The sequence below is a fragment of the Ischnura elegans genome, chromosome 4 (genome assembly GCF_921293095.1).
Source record: "Ischnura elegans chromosome 4, ioIscEleg1.1, whole genome shotgun sequence".
NCBI classification, from domain to species: Eukaryota; Metazoa; Arthropoda; class Insecta; order Odonata; family Coenagrionidae; genus Ischnura; species Ischnura elegans.
The window spans coordinates 40,275,921-40,296,860 of NC_060249.1; the positions used below are offsets into that span (position 1 = coordinate 40,275,921).

General features: G+C 36.5%; 2 protein-coding genes across 2 annotated transcripts in view; one reads left to right on the forward strand and one right to left on the reverse strand.

Annotated features, from left to right (window-relative positions):
* Nucleotides 1–12,246, forward strand: part of LOC124157311 (serine/threonine-protein phosphatase 6 regulatory ankyrin repeat subunit A-like) — a 90,244-nt gene extending 77,998 nt beyond the window's left edge. Inside the window, exons 18-19 of the mRNA XM_046531934.1 lie at nucleotides 1,025–1,257; nucleotides 8,241–12,246. Coding sequence (XP_046387890.1) covers nucleotides 1,025–1,257; nucleotides 8,241–8,509 — 502 coding nt within the window. The 3' untranslated portion in view covers nucleotides 8,510–12,246. The remainder of the gene's footprint in view (nucleotides 1–1,024; nucleotides 1,258–8,240) is intronic.
* On the reverse strand, nucleotides 12,212–20,640 carry LOC124157315 (NADH dehydrogenase [ubiquinone] 1 beta subcomplex subunit 5, mitochondrial). Its single transcript, XM_046531940.1, has 4 exons — nucleotides 20,496–20,640; nucleotides 20,194–20,411; nucleotides 20,006–20,112; nucleotides 12,212–12,456 (listed from the first exon to the last, which is right to left on the reverse strand). The coding sequence occupies exons 1-4, from the start codon at nucleotides 20,599–20,601 to the stop codon at nucleotides 12,321–12,323; spliced, it is 567 nt and encodes a 188-aa protein (XP_046387896.1). The 5' UTR covers nucleotides 20,602–20,640; the 3' UTR covers nucleotides 12,212–12,320.
* Between the last annotated feature and the right edge of the window lie 300 nt (nucleotides 20,641–20,940).

A 20,940-nucleotide genomic window follows, 5' to 3' on the forward strand; every position in this document is an offset into this window, starting at 1 on the left:
CAGGACCGAAAAACCAGAGGTTTGTTATGATGAAGTTCGTATGAACGTTACTTTTAGGAATCGAAAAAAAACTATGTAATAAATGTGTTCAAATTATGCGAAAATATATGTAAACAGGAGAATACGTTTCAGTTTCTCAACAGCAGAATGCGGCATGATGAAATCTAGGGTTGATATCTTCCCGAATACAGTAAGTCCAATACACGAGCTAGATGCGTCCCAAGACCTTGTTCCTAAGTTGATAAGCCTGCAGTCCGGCTGCTGAGAGTTGTCCGATGATGGACAGAATGGTCTAGGTCAGGATAGGGGGCAAGGTTGCCAGGTAAGAAAGGGAAATGCCTACAAAGGGTTCCGTGAAGAAAGGAGCCAGAAGGGACGACGAATGTGAAGGACCCAGAGGAGGAATCACTTGGTTTGGTGATTCGAAGAAAGGGCTTGTTTGGGTGGATCAGGCTTATTTCGGTACTCCGTATGCATTTGACAACGTTGTATGACTAGGTGAGGCTGTGTAAGGTGAGTTTGGGGGACAGCGATTGGCTGTAAACCGTCTTGGTCCAGGGTTATCTGCCCCTCCTATTGTGCCGTCATCGGACAACTCTCGCCGGCCTGACTGTATGCAAGGAATCGAGGAGTACGGTTATCCTGCAGAATGCAATACTGCATTATACGTATGCGCTAACTCATGATTGTGGCAAACTGATCTAGCTGGCGTGGGACGCATCCGGAGCCGGAAAAATAGCTCCCCGTGGTGATGACGAACGAGCGAAATGCTGAACAATTCCTAAATTCACACCGGATTCAATGATACTTTGTTGAGATATTGCCCACAGTGAGAGTTCCCCTAAGCCACACCGCATAACATCGGCCAATGCGAAAGGCGCAAAAAATTCGAAATTTGACAATTTTGAATGGCAGGAGGAGGCAGTCCCTTAGCGTATAATTAGATGTTGTCTGACTTGGTCTTGTGCTGAATATTTGCAGGTATTTGTTAAAATAATTAGAAATACTTGTATTTTATTTTCAGACCTCTGCATTTGAGCGCACAGAATGGCCTGGTTGATGTGACTCGTCGCTTACTGGAACGTGGGTCGTCGATTTTAGTCACTGATAATTATGGCCTCACTCCTGCCCTAGCCTGTACTCCTAGAAGCAGAGTTGCACACTGCTTGGCTTTAATTCTTTCATCCGTTGGAACATTTTTTGGTACAGAATGTCATCACCCTTTATCAGAAAATGAGATGGAGAACTTTGAGTCAGGTATTGCTTTTGAATTGCTGTTTTTGTTCTATTTCATGAATGTGTTAGTTCTTAGTTTTTGTTGTATTTCCTTACAATATGATCATTTTGATTTTTGAGTGTTTTTTTTATTCAATGTATGTACTTGCCTGCTAGCACTTGACAGTGGGAGTGGGGGTAAAGCAGGCTACCTGTTGAAAATAAGAATTTGGATGAAGCGGAGTTTCACGTGGGCGTGCCACTGAGATGGCGTTTGGTAGATAAGAATGTATACATCAGACAGAAATACATCGTAGCAGCGTAAATGCCGAGACGGCATGCAATAATTATTTTGTGAGTTGGTGTGCCCCTTTGGCATATTTGAAAGAGATGTTAGTTGAATCAGCTATATGCCCCAATTGTTTCAATAAAATAAAAATATTCCATTAATCAGCTAAATTCCTGTTCGAATCCTTTAAAGGAAATCAAAATTACTCCCCAAAATCTTGTGTTGCCTGCTGCATATGCAACCGAGTCAAACATTCCAGCATTCACCGTTTTGTATTCGAGGTATTCGAATATTCGAGCAATGATTTAATAGTGGAATTCGATATTCGAGTTCGAGAAATCTGCTATTCAACCCATCTCTACCTTTTTCCCTATTGTGAATTCTAAAAGAAATTACTCTGAATCACAGTTAACATTCTGGTAGTGGTGTCTGATCCCTTAGCCCACGCACCTGCTTTTTACTTTTCAGTTTTGTTGCTAGGTTACTTATGTGCATGTCCATCCAGCAATTCGTCCATCTTTTTGATCTTTGTCATATTTTGTGTCAAGGAGGAAAAATAAGTACTTAGTGGTGAAGGGTTATACCCAATTTTCCAGCTAATGGCGGGTGACCTTGAGCGTGCTCGAGGCCCACCCCTTCTTCTAGCCAATCACAGAAGAGTGGTACGTGAAAGTGTGAAATCTTAAATAATAGTGCAACTTTGGAGGGAAAGGGTTCGCCTAAAAACTTACGGTAGGAATCGAGAAGAAGTAGGAGTTCAGTAAAAATATTGTGGCTGGCACAATTTCCCTATTTACATACATACTATTAAACATCGCGTCGACAATACTTCGTAGTGTAACATGTGAGGAAGGTCGTGCGGGGTGTTTCTTACACTCTCACTTAAACCCTACATAATTGAATCATTCATATCCAAGAAAATGCTGCAAGTCCGTAAAATTTCTTAAATTTCAACGTTCTTGCCTGTAAATACGCGACGTCAAGACAATAAATTTTAAATCAACAGTTGGATATATGAGGAAGGAAGGACATTAAGACAGTCAATCGTGGAGGAAATATTTTCATTTTAGAGACAATGTTACATTGCGGAGGGAGTAAAGGTTGGGGAAAATACTGCAGTTGTCAACGACTAGGTGGGGAGGTGTAGTAAGGATATCATAGATATCAGATATAATACTTTACACACGAGCCCGTATTGAGGGCAAAATGACTCTTCTATGGCCAATTTGAGCAGGGATTTGATGATTCTGTGCAATAAGTTTTTTTGCGTAATTACCTTGCTATCCATCCACGAGGGAGGCGGTGTCTGGGTGTCTTTCGTCCAGGAAGTGCTGAATCGTAAGGTATGGGCTTGAACTAAATTCATGAGAGAATATGCGAAGGGCTTCAGTCGGTGCATAGCGAGGGTATAAGCAGCAAACAGTGGAGTAGAAGCAGCGGACATACATGACACCAGTGAAGACGAAGATGAAGTTGAGGAGGAGTACATATCTTAAATATTGGGCTCTACCCACCCCTCTTCCTCCCACCCACTACACCTCTCTTTATCCTGCCCCAACTTCCTCAACCAGGCAGCACCCATCCCACTCTTATTTACCCCACCCCCTTGGAATGCTCTCTTGACTGTGGAAGTGCATGGTTCATCTCTACCGGCAATGGCGGTAAGTTTCTGACTGGAGAGAGGCTGGAGCAGTATTTTTTTTTAATCGGGAAATAAAAAGGAAAACTTTGTTATCCACACTCATTTTATTGGCTACGACATGTGTTTTGTCATTTCTTGACATATTTTTAATCTGGTCTTGCTCCCATGAGACTTGGCGGATTAGCATGCCCTCTCACTCAGTTCACGCAAAGATATGGCTGGGCTGCCTGCCTCACCAATAGGGTGGTTTCCTATTATTTTTTTATTGCCTAAATCGAAAGATTATTACTCCTGGAGTAGTAGTATTTCACGCTTTTAGATTTTTAAATGACGAATCTATTTTTCGCGATTAAATGAATAGCGAAAATTTTCAAGCGCGCGAAAACGCGACGCGTAAGTATGAATGCCGGGAAATCTCTCCGTGTGAGTATTTCTGGTTCCCGCTGCCGTCCTGTGTGGTGACCTTGAGGCGAGTTGAGTGCTGATACGACGCAGGCTGCTAGCGGGTAGCTGAGTACCCTGCTGGCTGGTAGCGCTTGGCTTAAATACGGATTATTAATACCTTATCAAATGAAGAAAACTTTCCGACCTTAGCCAGTTTTAATAAGTGATTATTAAGACATGTTTCCCTGAGCTCTGCGCTTCATGCAAGCATTGGTAACCTCAGACGATGTATAACTCCTATCCTCTCGTATAGAAACTAGGTCCCTGTGACGTCATGTGGAGTGGCATCGCATGGGCGCCAATCTGGCCCTTTTCAAATGAGGATAAAAATGGACCATTGCCATTCGTCTAAACCGGTATTTCTAAAATGAAATAATTTGTAATTATGAATACAGTAATGGTGGGTAACGAATCGCAATCAATGCCTTTCGTTTTCTTTGATGAAGGAAACTACCCTGTTCCGTAATCGACCCTAATCATTTTAGCCAAGTTAGGAAGCACGAATCGCGTATTGAGGAAAACTAAATGAATCACCAACTTTTTAAAATCCATTATTCATGGGATTAAAAAAATAGCAAATCTGCTAAATATTTGAACTCATCAAATCCTTGTCAAAACCCACTATAAACATGATCAACAAACTTAAATGATGCTTGAAATATGTCGTGTTTTGGGCTGATTATTTTCTAAATATCGTGTAGATTTAAAATTTTTCAATGTTGGTTTCTTTTGTCAACTCTTGAAAATTATACCGTAATATCTTGCCTTTCTTTAGTTTTGGGGTTTCATTCTTCACTGTATTTAAAATGATGCTATGTAATGCTTATGTAGAAAAAAGATTTTTTAGTTTTAGCGCTAGAAATAGGTGGGCCATAAATGGAAATAAATATTAGCTTGGAAGGAAGAAAGAAAAAACTAAATAATGATCGAATTAAATTCTTCTCGGGTGTCTGCCTGGGTAAGGTGCTCCATCTACCTCTCAGCGGACGATTCAATTGAAGACTTTTCCTTCGCCATCAATGCCGTTGTTACCTACCAGGTGTGAGGTGCTGTGATTTTAAAATTGTCTTTCTTCTTCCCTGCAGACTTTCAATAGAAATTAGTTATTTGCTTTGCCCTTTTCACGCTGCTATTTATTTTACTATAATGGCAGGACTAATTTTTAATGCTGACATAAAGAAAATCTTTTCTGTATATTAATGATACTTTTCATAGTTTTCAATGCGATGGAGGAAGAAAAACGAAAACTTAATGTGGTTAAGGTACACTTTTTGGGTTATCATTTCTGGGAATTCACGCAAGTGAACCAATACTTCACTCAAATATCTTGAAAAGTGATTAAACTTGTGTTGTAGGGAAAAAAATGAATGCAGATAATAATGTTTCTCTCTTAATTTCCCTGATAATGGAAGATGCTTCTCCAGCTTTTCTCCGGTAGGAACCTTGCTCCTGTCGGCATAACGGAAGAGAGAGTTATTATACAGTAAAACCTCTTTATATCGTAATGGAGGGGACCACATTTGGGGATTTGATGCATAGAAGTTCACTATACAGAGGTTTCAGTGATTGGCACCATTTTTTCATATCCTTTGGAAATGAAAGGCACTACTGTCTTTTAAACCATTATATTTATATGTTGAAAGAAACAAACATACATTAGTGAGCATATCGAGCGCTATCGTGTGATTTTGACCATGAATCGAGAGAAAACCATGTGATCTCTCTTAATTCAACAGTCACTTAAAATGATTAGGATAGGTGGATGCCTTTTTCTTATTTACTGTTAGGTATGCTCTCATATGGAACAAAATGGTCGTAACTAATGGTTAACATTAAAAAATCCAGCATAAAATAAGGTGTTGTTAAAGGCTTGGTAATAAAAAAATAAGCCTGAAACATTTATCGTTGAAAATGTCATTCCATGTATGCAATCCCAGCTGCACTAATGGTCTCAAGTTGTCTCGGTACGATTTGCGTAGGTAGTTAGGGCATCTTGGGGGTTTCTCCTTGGTATGATAAGAGGAGGTTTCACAAGATGAAGAGGTTCACTACATTGAGGTTTGCCTATAAATTTACATGTAAATCTGACGGGACCGTATGGGTGGTATGAAGTATGGAGGTTTACGATGTAAAGAGGTTCAGTACATAGAGGTTTTACTGTATAAACATGGCACCTCACTCCTGGCATCAATGGCCTTGATGACAAATAAATAGTCTTCCATTATAACGTCCGCAAAGATGATGGAGCAAGGCAGCCGGACAGAAAGGCCGAAAAGAATTTACTCCAAATATTTGCCGGTGGAAAATCATATCCTACGTAATTTAAAATCGTAATTGAATCATAATGAAAATAAGTAATTAAAAAGATCGTGCATTCACCTCACAATACGGAAGGAACTACAAATATTAACATACGAAGGCTATTTTTGAAATGGGCTAATACCCTTGTTTTTCCTTTTTTCCACTGAGCGATAGAGGGCGTCATAAATGGTGGTTTGGCGGGCTGCCGTTAAAATTTCATGGGCGTTGGAAACAAAAATCTATCTTATGTGTAGTTAAATTTGCTATTTGCTACTGACCACAAAATTCTCAGATTTTACTTATCATACTTTATTCCAAGCTCAGGAAAATTGGGATCAATGGCAATGCTTTATCTTGGTTAAAGTCTTATCTCTCAGACCGTAAACAATTAGTGCAGGTAAACCTCAACCTCAAATTAAACGCTTGTACTTTTAGATTTGATGTTGCCTCAACCAATTGTGGTGTACCACAAGGCTCTATATTAGGACCTCTTTTATTTATCATTTTCATAAATGATCTACATAATAACTTTCCAAGCAATGAAGTCATATTATATGCGGATGATACATCCACACTGAACATAGGTGACAATTTTCTAGATGCTAGCAGTGCTGCCCGTCAAACCTTAATAACTATGTCCAAATGGTGCCGGTCAAACAACCTACTTCTTAATGAAAACAAAACATGCTTCATTCATTTTCATAATATAATAAATCCACCAATTCAAAGCCCTCTTCTCAGAACAGACTCAAATATCACTATACTTCACTGTGACACCACTAAATTTCTCGGTTTATATCTCAATATGAACCCTGACTGGCAGCCTCACATAACCAAATTAATCAATAAAATGAATACTGGGATCTACATGATCAGGAAACTTGCCCCAGCTACCTCAATTCAGATTCTAAGTCTCATCTACTTCGCCAAAATCCATTCTTTTGTAGTTTATGGAATTGTATTCTGGGGTAATAATAGTGCTGCAATCAAGGCATTTTCAATACAAAAGAGGGCTATCAAGAGTATGCTAAGGGTCTCAATTAGGACCCCAGGAAGACCTCTATTCAAAGAACTTAAAATACTTACTCTCCCTATATCTTGAATTGCTGTACTTTAGTGAGAAACAATAGGCACCTGTTTATGTCCAACTCCTCAATCCATAACCATGAGACATGTGGTAAAGACAATGTTCATCTGAATAATCAGCCTTTAAATGTAAGCAGAAAAGGTCCTCACCACTCAGCCTCTATGTTTTATAATTAAGTCCCAAATCCAATAAAATGTGCAGTGAGTGATAATACTTTTAAAAATAAGCTAAAAGAACTGCTACTTAAAAAATGCTTTTACAGAATTGATGAGTATCTTAATGACAAATTAATATAATTATGTATGTATTTAACTGCTTAACTCTTCTTTGTAATTTCTATGTAACTTTTTTATAATTTTTTCTTCCTTTTTTGACTAAATCCTATGTTATACTTGTATAGCCAACAGCAAATTAAATATTATTATTATTATAGATTAAATTCTTGTACAAAAATTTTCAAGATATTACTTGATTGCGTTTTCTAAAATGGACAGGAATTTCTTTAGCGCTAAGATTGTTGATATTCAACTTGAAAGAATGGGAAGTTTAGAGTTGTATGACTTTTTAACGATCTTTCAAAGCATATAACAATGAGAAAGAGCATTTTTGTTAAAATTCCATCATAAATCCGCCGAAAACGTTAAACAAGGCCAATAAAGACAGAAAAAGGGCGGTGGGAACAAAAGCAAACATTTTTTCGCGACTTATTAAAAATGTTTGAAATTAGAAACTTGATTTTAGGAAGTGGCTATTTTCCGGTCCCGCTGACTCCGTATAATCGAGAGTTTACTGTATCAGGATACGGCAAGGAAGAATTGGTGATTATTTCTTCTCAGATACAAAAAAGGTTTGACTGTTGTATAAATAGTCTTGGTTTATGATTACTACATTATATGCACTCTTTTTCTGAAATACTTACCCAACTATAGGTATGGAATTAGCAAGAACTGTGAAAAAGCTCACTGCTATGTAGTCGAATGGCAGGCCCAAGCGTGATGCACAAATCTGGTGTATTTTTTCATGCCTTTGGTTTCAATTTTTCATGGGTTCCAATTTAAATTAAATCTTACCCTTATATGTTTTAGGAGCATTTTTAGATAATGTGGAGGCTTAGAGTTCAAAATTAAAAAGTAGTTAAATGAGGGAAATGCAAAATCATTATACCATCATCTCATATTTTGGAAGTAATGCTTGGAGCTCTTAATGTTTTCAAAGAGCATGTTTTTGCTTGTATTTATTTTTAAATTTACCTTCCCTTTTAGATTTGAAGAGTCATGCTTCCTTTCTCCGGCATCTGGTACATCTTCAGCATCAACTGAGAGCTAAGGGTAATTTATCGACTGCAGGTTTGGAAAGTATTGGAGATCATCAAAGTGGTTATGAAAGCTGTAACACAAATGTTTTTAGTGGTGATGAATGTTTGTGTAGCCCATGTTCACCTGGGGAAGAGGATGATGCCATCCAGAGTAAAAATGGCGTTAGGAATTTATCAACCCTATCTAGGCATAGTTCAGATTCAGATTTCTATTGAGAGTTGAAGACTGCAGGAAAGTAATGCTTTCAGAGTGCTATCTTAATAAACATTGCCTTATTAGATATTCCAATTTTTGGAGTTCGAGAATGAAAGGTCCGGAATCTTGGGAATGATTGGATGGATTGTTGGTGGTACATTCCATTGTAAGAGTGATTCTAATTTTTTTTTATTTTGGAACCATTCACCTGTTATCATGTTTCATTCCTAGAAGAGAGAGGTATATTCCAAAGCCATTTATGCATTCCATTTCAGTTAAAAAGATTACTTAGTAACTTGAGAATAATATTTTTTATTGAACTCCTTGCTTCTGTTCCAGATAATTTTGTTTCTGAAGATTGTTTTCTTATTCTAAATGTCAAGTTTAGCTCAAATATTTTATGCATTTAAGCCTGTTTATCATATGCCAGGCACCAGCTATAAGCTACTGAAACTGTTTAATTATGTAGGTGATTTATATTGTGTTCTTATTTTAATTAACCAATTGCCACTCTCTATGCATCATATATGTACATATTCATATTGAAAGCAGCGAATAATTTGGTATTGATTTATTTTTCTTTATTCAGCTTTGAACCACCTACTTGTGTACATATATATACTTGTAAATATATATTTAATGTATGTACATATAGTTGAAATGATGAATTTAAACTAATTATATTGAAAAGAAGCAGATAAAGATTGATCATTTATGCTTACACTGCATTCTGGTGTTGTTTCAAAGCAGGATTAATACTTTTGCCTTATGTCTTAACTTGCTTCAGTTTGGTGTGTGCTAGGCATACTTTTTTGACAGTTACGTATTGTACTTAAGGCATGAAATATTTTGCCTTATTAGTCGTCGGAAACCAATATTTTTTCTAGCGTTTGGAGATGTTTTCCATATCAATCAGTTGAATCAGTTCTTACTAAAATTTGATTGTGAGGGCAGTTTTCATGAAATGTCATCTGAAAGCAAATAGTGAACAAGTCATTGAATGTCTGATATACATTTCAGGATTTCATACACCCTAATGTTGTATCATCAGCTGCAAGGCTTTATATCCCAACAGTTAATAACCAGTCCTATCCAAAAACAACTTTTATACATAATCACATAGAAAATGACATCAGAAACAATTGTAATGGTCCAATTTTAATTCAAAGATACTTCATGAGTTAACTAATGGCAGCAAAATTTATTTTCTGTTGATTTTATTGGTATATCACAATTACCATTACTAACTTTTCTCCTGTCTAAGTCCAATAATTAAACAGTAGATTACTTAATTTTGAATTAAGTAAAGAATGATAGGTGCTAAATATCTTCAATATACCTTCTTTGATGATTTGACCATTGAACATTAATTATGTGCATATTTCAGTATTTTACCTTTTCCGTAATTACCATTTTGCTATTCCCATTGCAAAATTTTGAACCAAGTCCATTATTTAGACAACCTGAATGTCTTTTCTGTCAGATTTGTATCGGGTGATGTTTCGAAGTGTTCCTTTTCCAATAATATTTCAGTTAACAAGAATTTAATGAGTAAATATAAGTGGGGATTTATAGCCTTTGAACATTCAGCAAACAAGTGAATTATTTTCGATTAAATATCCCAATATTTTACAGTTTAATGGCTAATGTATTTGCAATAATGCTGACTTAGAATCCAAATGGTCACAATGTTGTCCAAAAACAAGACAATTTTAACAATATAAATAATTTTATTACATTTCCTAATTCATGTCCACTTTGTATGTGGTTGTCACAAGTTGGTGCTAACAATATTTATGCGAGAATGCTAATAACATCTTTCGAGTTACCTTAGTGTCCGAGAAATTTAGCCAAGTGCTATTTACTGATATCATTTCTAGTCTCATTGCTTACCTCAAATTTCTCCTCAAAGTTCTCATTTTTGTACACATAAGTGTATTTTGTGAGTTATTTTACAATAGAATAGACTGTGACCAGAAGATACTTACTTTACCATTGATGATGATGGCCATCATTTCATTGGAATTATATTTTTTATTACTGGAATAAATTTCTGCATTTTTATACAGTGTACGCTATAAAAAGTTTTAGTAAGATGGTAATGAAATTAGCCCTGCATCAAGGAATGTCAGGAGTAGGACATTGACAATAGAAACATTTTACATCATTATAAAATATAAATACAACAGTTTTCCTTCCATTTTAGGGCTTTATTAGTGAGCAAGTATAATATATTATTTTTTTTTAGACTTCTCAACTTATACTTGATATCACCTTGTGGTGTATTAGGATGCTTTTTCTGTTTATTATAATCAGTACATTACATGCTTTCTCCGTAAGAGCTAATGATGTTGTCCACCTGCGGAACAAGATAGATGTTCGCAAACCATTCCTGTGATATTAAATATCAGTTTGTAAGTAAGTGTAATGTTAAAGTGCATGAATGCAATACTATGTATGTATAATGAAGGCAATACTGGAACTCATGGTTTTAGACTTTATTTAAAGATTGTTAAAGTGAAACCATGTCATTGGTTACATTCTTGTAGCTGGTTATCCAGTTGTTGTGGTTTTGGTTTACCGAGTAGTAAAATCTATTGTTTTTCTCAGTTATTATTGGGATTGCATTCACAACAGCACCATTGGCAATTGTTCAACTTGTAAGGTCGTGGGATAAGCAATATAGAGATTATATTTTGATGTGATTCAAACTTTTTAAATGTGTGATTAGAACATTTGAAAATAAACTCCATTACATACTATGAGTTTGACTTCAGAGGACTATTTCTGATGTTTAATTTAAGGAGCCTCTGAATATAGATTGTACTGGATTTAATCTGCCTTTTCTGCTAATTTGTTTTGTGCTGGCTTGTTTAGTTAGCTTTCTTCTCTATTTCCTTTGTTACAGCCTGGAGGCTAATAATTGTTGAATTTTTTAAAGTATGAAGATTCAAGACAATAAAATGAACTTTCATTACTATTGCACTTTGAGAACCAATATTGTCATGTTGCTGTTGTAGGCATGAAGTCTATTATTAATTTTCCAAGGCTCATCTGGAGTTTCGTTTATTTATGGGAATTACGATTGGTTAGTGCTAATTCATGTAGAAATGCATTTCAATTATTGTCAACAAGCTCTCCAATGTCAATTGATGATATAAATCAGCACAAGGATATCCTCAAAAAATGGTTTATGCTTTTTCGTTTTTACTCTGTTGAATTATTTTACATGAGATGCATTCAGTTGCATTAGTGAATAATCTCTGGTGTAAACCCTTTTTTGTGGTATTGTTTTCATAATTCTTTCATTTTTAAATTGCTTGTTTTGAATTTCTTATGCTTGCATTTAATTGGTCAATCAAAACCACTTGAACTTAGTAATCAGTTGTGTCCTGAGTGTAAACATATTTTTCCAGTATTCACACGATAATATGGTTCATCTGACTAAAGTGATTAAATGATTTTGTGTCTATTCTATGAATAAGTCCGCCTTTGGTCGGAGAGAAAATATTTGTGATAGTCTTCTTTATCAAGGCTCTATTTGCATCGTCTTTATTGGTCAATAATGGAGTATTTTTAATTGTCCTTAAAATAAGAGAACCTTTGTGGTTGTTTGTAATGCCAAAAATGTTAATGGTCTAAATGCAGTCATTTTTATCATTATTTAATTAAACATGCTCACACTGTACATGGTGGTATTTTCATCAGTGATAATGTTCCAATTAAATGAAATTTGAGTCACTTTATTACAATTTAATATATACTATTATTCCTGTACAAATTTTTACTCAACAATTAACGTAAAAAGGTATAACTACAGTGAAAGGAATTTTATTCTCTAATTGCTTTCAGTTTATCAGCAGCCTCTCTACTGATACGGTGATACTTGGGATCCACAGGCTGGTAATAGTATGCTTTGTAGTCAGCACGCTCACCCATTTTCAATCTAACATCAGACTCTATTTTCCTGCAAAAAAATCAAACAGTTTTGCTGTTATCAAATATCTCAAGCAAATTTTTTAAGAATTTCAAAGTTTCATTAGAATTACCACTAAGCAAATGAAATGGGGTTCCATCAACATGAGATATTCCTTGTTTATCAATATCAGGCAGAGTGCCTTAATTGTTGGTAATAGATCAGAACATCAGTTCTTTTTATTTCTCAAGCTCTACCACAACCACTAATTTTATAAAATTAGTGATTGTGCCAGTTTTCAAACTGTTGTGCAGGCCTATGGAATCTACAGTTGTTTCATATGTTATAATGTACAAAGAAGGGATGAGTGAGGACTCGAAAATTCAATTCTAGTCCTTGGTGCTCAAGTGCTTCGACTTCAAGTGCTATTACAAATGCAGAGTCGAGTAGTTTGTTACAGAGCTGTAGAGGCAAGTAGGTTCAGAAGTCTGTCGATAGGTAGCGTAATCAATAAACTCATGCAAGAATCATTAGTAAAATCGATAGATTAATTGCCTTGGCCTGGGAGTTTCAGCTGGCTTTACACTTAGCACTCAATTGCATTAACAGTCAACGTGGGTGCCAAATATGTTTTCGTCGGAGGGAGAAGCCCTCTTCCAACCAAGTAATGTATTCATAGTGGACCGCTATAATGCTCATATTTTCACATACAATACTTTCATACCCTCCCCTGTTGTCTTTCATCAAATTCCGAGATAACATGCAAAAATTATGAATGGAGTCAGCAGAGTAGCTCTGTACATAGTCTCAAAAGTAATACAATGAAAACAATGGAAGTTGTTTGGTTGCTATTTGGAATCCTCTCTAAATGAGTAACCTTATACATTGCATTAGCTCTACCTCCTCACCTGCTCAAATACAGAACCCATTTGACTACAATGATTGCAATTGTGCCCATTTTGCGATTATGGCATCCGAAACAGTCCACCAATTAGGAGTTGGTGGCAACTCCTAATTTGTTGAACGTAGGCTTCTTAAGTTGGGAGGGAAAGCCAGACTTGCTTTGCTTTAAGTGTTTTGATACAGAATTGTTTCCTTTTACACACAAATCACCAAATTTCTTTCATCGAGACCATGATTAAATTTGTATTTAGTATCGGATTTGGGGAAGTGGGAATCAAGTGAACAACAAATGGTGGACAATGATTTGGAAGGGGAATGTCATCGCAGGCCTACGCCTGCAGATAAAAAAATGTGCTGCTGGACCTAGTAATAGGCCAAGCCTTAATTCTTATAAACCTTGATTTAATTTATGCCAAAGTACATTGAACTCAGAGAGATGTGTAGGCTGGAGCCTAGACCTACTGTAAGCACTCTAAAGGTGCTGAATTCTTTGATTTGAGACTTCTTTACCTGATGCTCCGACAAAGCAACTGTCAATTTTATGTAATTACGTTTAAACTCCCAACTGGCTCTAACAAAAGTTTGCACCATCACTTTCCCAGTAAACGCACACTTAATAAGCAGTAGTTACTTGAAAAAGAAACTAATAAGATAATAGGGTAGTTTCCTTCATCAAAGAAAACGAAAGGCATTGATTGCGATTCCTTACCCACCATTAGTGTATTCATAATACACAAATTATTTGGTTTTTGAAATACCGGTTTAGACGAATGGCAAGGGTCAAATTTTATCCTCATTTGAAAAAGGCCAGATTGGCGCCCATGCGATTCCACTCCACATGACGTCACAGGGACCTAGTTTCTACACGAGAGGATAGGAGTTATACATCGTCTGAGGTTACCAATGCATGCATGAGGCACAGAGCTCAGGGAAACATGTCTCAATAATCACTTATTAAAACTGGCTAATGTCGGAAAGTTTTCTTCGTTTGATAAGGTATTAATAAACCTTTTTTAAGCCAAGCGCTACCATCCAGCAAGGTACTCAGCTACCCGCTATCAGCCTGCGACGTATCAGCGCTAAGCCTCGCCTCAAGGTCACCTCACCGGGCGGGAGGGGGAACCAGAAATACGATGTACGGAGATATTTCCCGGCATTCATACTTAAGCGTCGCGTTTTCGCGCGCTTGAAAATTTTCACCTTTCCTTTAATCACGAAAAATAGATATCGTCATTTAAAAATCTAAAAGCGTGAAAAACGTACTCCAGGAGTAATAATCTTTCGATTAAGGCAATAAAAAAATAATAGGAAACCACCCTATTGCCGAAAGGCCACAGAAAGTATGAGATTTTCATGATTAATCTTAATTGTAATTGGGTAAATTCCATTACTCTGGGCTCTTCCTAAGATTTTCGATACATAGTTAAATTACACTGTCAACAAATTACTAGAAGTTAATTCATTTCAATTGTACAGTTGAAACTGTTCAAGCCACATTATGTACTTTTCATTCAATCCCAATTCTGACACAATTACCAACAAGTTATATACCACTATAGTTAATTATACCACTGTCTGCATCAAAATGATGTGCTGCTGTACTTTGCAAATTTAGGTATATCTGGGCTTCAGTGCATGCTATGATAATGAATCAATCATACATCATTTTAAATTCTAATTTAATTTTTTGTTTTACGAAAAATTCAAAAATGTAAACACCCTACAGCAATAAATGACTCCGTGCACTATAAAATTAGCTGTTTTATCAAATTCATGAACTTAGTAACTCAACCTAAGGAAAACTACTATGTACATCTCCAGCATTCATCTTCCACAATAAGTTGCAGACATCAATGTAGATTAATAAAATGGGTTTTGCATACTTTAAGGACACATATTTTGTAGTGAGTTTACAAAAATGTTTAAACATTATCTAGTCCTACAGTTTACCTCAAAAGAATAATAATAAAACTGATAGAAACAATTTTTATTTTTTTAATTTTTCTACGATCCATCATCTATAAAAAATATTAATATTTGTGAATGTTAATCAATTCTATTAAAGCCATATTGCCAAACGAGGCCGTGGCAAGCGGCTGCCAGATATCAGGAAGAAAGGCTGTAGTACCGGGGAAGACGTGCTAGTCTGTTGAGCCCTCTCCGACCGCAGATTTAAGAAATACATTGTACTCTACCCATTTCTTGTACATTTCAAGTAATTGTGTCTACATTTCACTGACAATAAAACCGTGCTTCAAGCAGTACCAAAAATCCATCTCTTATTAACAAATTCATGACATGTTATCCCTCTACCCTACAATGACAATACACCAAACATTATTTGTTAGTTGATTGCAAAACTGGGGGTTTTTACATTATTTGTTAGTCTTCAATTAAAACATCACAGTACATATTACGCATCACAAGATAGATAACTGCTGCTTCCTGCCACCATGGATACCGGACCATGACACAGGAACATAGCAATTACCATTTACATGTATGTATAGTAAAACTAATAACCAATTTTGATCTTGACTTGAACTGATGATCCATGAAAATTAATGAAGTAAAATTTTTAACCATGAAATAATTTCAACCGCTTATCAACCTTCATCGCTACTGAAAGTACTACTGCTTTTGTCCCCCAAGTCACCAAACGGATTATGGATTCCATGAATTCCTCCACCACATGGTAGTAGTCTTCTATATGGTTAGTGCCAAACCAAGTTTCATCGCAATAATACACCATGCAGCGGGACGCTCACAATTTTTTATCTGTAGGAAATACATTCATTGATCTACCACTCACAGATTTTCCTATAGTACGAGCTTATTTTTAATTTAGGAATGAGAACACCAGCCTTTTTAGCAAACTCAGCATTTTACTGAGTCATCAGGAAAATCTTCTATGCCCGACTACAACCCATCCAGGACTTTGATAATTGTTGCAAAATTCTTTTTTCTGGTTCAATCCATGCAATTTTTCTCAAATTACTCCTTGGATGAACTCATCAAGCAAAATGCGCGATCGTCAGGGACATTTTTGCGGTGAAGACACCTCACCATCTTCTCTTTTTCTTCATAACGGTTCGTTCTGTTTTCTCACCCATACCTGCGCAAAGGCCATATTGAACACTACTTTTTTGGTGTCAATAACCAAATTACATCACTTCACACTATCAAAAAACTTCTTAATATTGGCGATAATATCTCTGTCACGGCTTCTCAAGTTCTTCGGTCTCTCTCTTTCACGATTTTCCCCCTTGGATCTTCTCGTTCTCAGATTTTGCAGTCTAAGGACACTTTTCTTCGTGGGATGCATCTTGCTCGCACTGAATTTTCCACTGAATTGGAAGACCCTTTCATAAACTTATTTTTGACAGTGGCAATGGTTATGGGAGGAGAGTAGGGTAAAGGATAACAATGTAGATAGAAATTCCAAAATTAAAGTCTTCTTAGAAAACGGGAAAGAAAGGTGGAAACATGTAAGCACCACAGATAGGAGTAAAAGAAAGGATAGCCACACGCTGGGTGCTAAGGGAAGCAAGGTGAGCGGCTAAAAGGGGGGTTAATGAGTTCGAATCATCAATGCCGTGCTTAAGGGTTAGAAAGCAGGCAAGGGTTGAAAACCTGTAAAATTTACATTTTTGAAGTTTTCATAAAACAAAAAATTAAGTTAGAATTTAAAATAAAATTTTCTTTAAAATACGTACGACTCAAGATATGAATTTGCCAAGTACAGCGACACATCATTTTGACGGAGACAGTAGATGGTAGGAAATCATTGAGCAAGTAAATAACGTCTCACTATATGTTATTACTTTGACGATAAAGCAGTTTTAGCCATTTTCTCTAACTGGTAAAGAATTGTGTACTTGTATATTAAATTTAATTCAATTTCATAAGCTACATATTGTTAACTGCCAAGCTGTAACATCATGATGGAATCGGTGTAATTGGACAAAATCAAATTACTGACAATCCAGCTGATCATAAGGTGGAAACCAAAAAAAGGTGTGTTTAATGGTACTCAATGAAACTTCAATAACAGAAACCCTAGAGATGAGGAGGGAAAACATGAAGTGAAGCAATTCAAATGTAGTGCATGATTGCGCACACTGAAGTGAGACTGGAGAATGCAAAATATATGGTACAAAATTATACATTCCTCTTCCGTAAACTGTCTAAATAGTTATGCAAGGAGATAGTTGAATTTCAGTTAGTAAAAAGGATTAAAATCATTTTTCATCCTCTTGAAATCTGCAGCTCTGTTCTCTTAAGCCTGAATGGCCAAAAAAATGGTCCACACTGTGAGTGCAGCACGAAAGTAGCTATCACTAAAGGCCTGATTACACGATACATTAACACGTACGGGTTAATGTCTAAATGTATGAACGCGAGAATGAACGCCAAAATGCACCGTGTAACCACCCAACTTGTGCGAATGCATGAACTGAAAATAGAACCTGTTCTAATTTGGTTCATGCATTCGTACATGTTCCGTTTCGGTCCAACAAAATCATTCACGCAAACGTACATTAACCCGTACGTGTTAATGTATCGTGTAACCAGGCCTTAAGACTTGACCTGTAGTAGAACCCTTTTCTAACTAAGCCACCAGAAGAATTTTGAATTAAAGCAGTTATACTGCCAAAATGTCACCTGTGTTAAAGATACCCCAACAATAGTGAACTCCATTTAATGTGAGAGATAGGGTCTTTCATGAGCCGAAATATTGCAAAGCAATGATTAAATAGGGTGGCCACTCAATCGCCAATCTGAAACTTCTTCAAGGCTATACTCACAATTATCAACTGTTCCATAATATTCATGTTCCCATTCCTTCATATTTACACGAGAAAAATTGTATGAAGTCCAATCACATAGTTGTAAAAAACAAATTAACTACAATCATGATAATATTAAAAACATTGTGGAGTACCATCTGAACGACATGCAAGGAATGAGATGTTCCAATACTGAAAATATACCAATGCTTAGTAGGATAAGAAAAACTATCTTGAAATTTAGATATTTTGGCCAATTTTCTAGTCATTTTGTCACTATTAAATTACACGACTTTCCTGAAGGGTGGCCACTCTAATGTCAAAAGTTAAAAAAGATATGAAGTTTAAAATTCTTGGAAGAATAAGAACAGATTGCGTGAAAAGTTTGGAGAACGGAGACTTGATGAAGTAGATCCTGTGATTACCACATGTGGACAACTTGCTTTTTGTCTCTTTTACTGTGTTTACAAATTCCACCACATCACAGATTTCCATGCAGTCCAGCAGATCAAGGGATATTCTACCATTTTGCATTCAGTTATTTTCAACATTTTTTTCCTGAAAATTAACACTTCACATGCTGCTTTTCTTGCTGCTCCTAAGCATGAAAATCCTACTGAGAATTATAAAACGCATTTGTGCCCACATTGTAATGGAGTTACCGAAGAACAGGGAAAAATCAGACATAAACTCAAAAAATAACAAAAATGCATGACTATGCATTAGGCAATGGTTTTTCATCATCTCATGCAATCTAAACTCTGTACACTAGAGTGCGCATTTCAAGTGCCACATGTAGAACAGCCAGTCAACATAAGAGGCTAGTTCAACACACATTCATGCTTTTACTCCCGAAAATTGACAGTTCAGGAATTTTTAAACGAGACGTGAGCATTATAGTCAGGGACTTACAAAAAATATTGGGGGGGCCCAAACCGGGGATCTTTCCTCGGGAAATTTAATAAGTAGTGAGTTTTAAGTTTTTTAAGCATTTTAGAAGAGTCGTATGATCAACATTAGAACCCTGATAACTCGAATCTCGATATCTGGACACTCCGGGGAAAATTGACAAGCCTGACACATTTTTTCATCACACCCATAACGAATTTTTGAGGGGGCTCGGGCCCCCTCAAGCCCCATGGAGTCGGCGCCACTGATTATAGTGCACCTCCATCATTCAAGAAGACCAGTATACATATGTTAATTTACACAGTTTCCTTACATCTATCTTATTGTACGATCATTTTTTTTCAATATTCCTCAGCCAGCGAAAATATGCAAAACGATGGCTTAGATACAATACTGTGAGATGGTCCACACAAGGCATGTTTTCCTACATAACCAGTACATAAAAATTTCTATAATCGTGTTTTCCTTCCTTTGGCTTCTCCAAATAAGCTTGCCGAGTCAAAAGACGAAATATAACAATAACTCCGTTCTCAGATTAATATAAAAATACAGGATGGTTTAAGCTCATGTTGGTCAGCAACTGTGTGTGGTACAAACGAAAGCAACAACCTAACGAGTTTTTGATGTGCAACTGTGTGTGGTAACACGTAGGAATACCGGATTCCACTTATTCAAACATGATTTAAACGTCTCTCAGTGGCATAGCCAGGAATTTTGTTCAGGTGGGGGTCCAAATCCAGGGGAGAAATTTTTTGAAAAACAGGATACCAAGTAGAGGGTTTTAAACTAATTTAAACAGTTTTCACGATCGAAAAAACTTCATTGTTAAAGAAATACTTTGCAAATTCATTATTATTCAATATTTTTGTTTTCTTTCATCAAGAAATATAATTGGTGCGTTTATATTGCGGGGGGGAGGTGGGTACGGAACCCTCGTCTATGCCACTGCCTCTATACATAGATATGTGAAAACGTGTAACTGTAAACATACAGCCTACCTTAGTTTCATTCGTTCTTCTTCTTCGAAAATCATGTGTAGCAACTTCTCATATTCCTGCTGGGGACTGCTCAGCATGTACTTCGCGATAAACCGAGTAATGGGATGCTGAAAAATTTTTACGTTATGTGAACTACCAGTGAATAATATTTTTGAATACTTCATTATATATATTCAACCATTGCTTACTGGGTAATATTCCCAATGCTTAGGTATGTATCCTTCGGGGATCTCAGCCAGCTTCGCTGGACCAATAAATATATTGCAGTACAAGACAATCGCCGTGACAGGAATTAGACCAACCATCATATAAAAATGAACGAGATCTTTGAATTTATGCCACTGCCAACGAGAGGGAATGATCGGCATCGTCCTGTGGCCACCGCCAGACATCCTAGCCCTTTGATCTAGGGACAAAGTTACAACCATTATACAACAAAAATAGTTGCCGGAAATATACCTGAAAGTATAATTAAAGGGAAATTAATTACCAAATAACACATTTCTGAAGGCATTTGAACCTCTACGAAATTGGCAGAAGCCACCAGACGTAACACTTCGTTGAAGTATAGAACCCAACGAACTCCATCCAGCCATCTTTTCCAATGATAGCTGAATAGCGAAATCGCGAAATTTTTGAGCATTTTCATAAAATAGGTGGCGCACAACATCAAGCGGCCTACAAGTAGGCGCGATAACATGATCATGATCAGCAGCTTTGCGTGTATTTTATTAAATCGTCAACATTGGCCGCAAAGCAGCGCTGATGAACAACGGTATCTCATTTAGTACGACTTTCGCGATCAATGGAAGTGGAAGTGGTCTCGCGAACTGTCTCTTATTATTAATTCGTTTTCGCGTTTTAATGCATTTTTTTTAATTGGGAGTCGAAAGCGAATAGTCTTGGAAAGAACTAAAATGTTTATTAAATGTAAA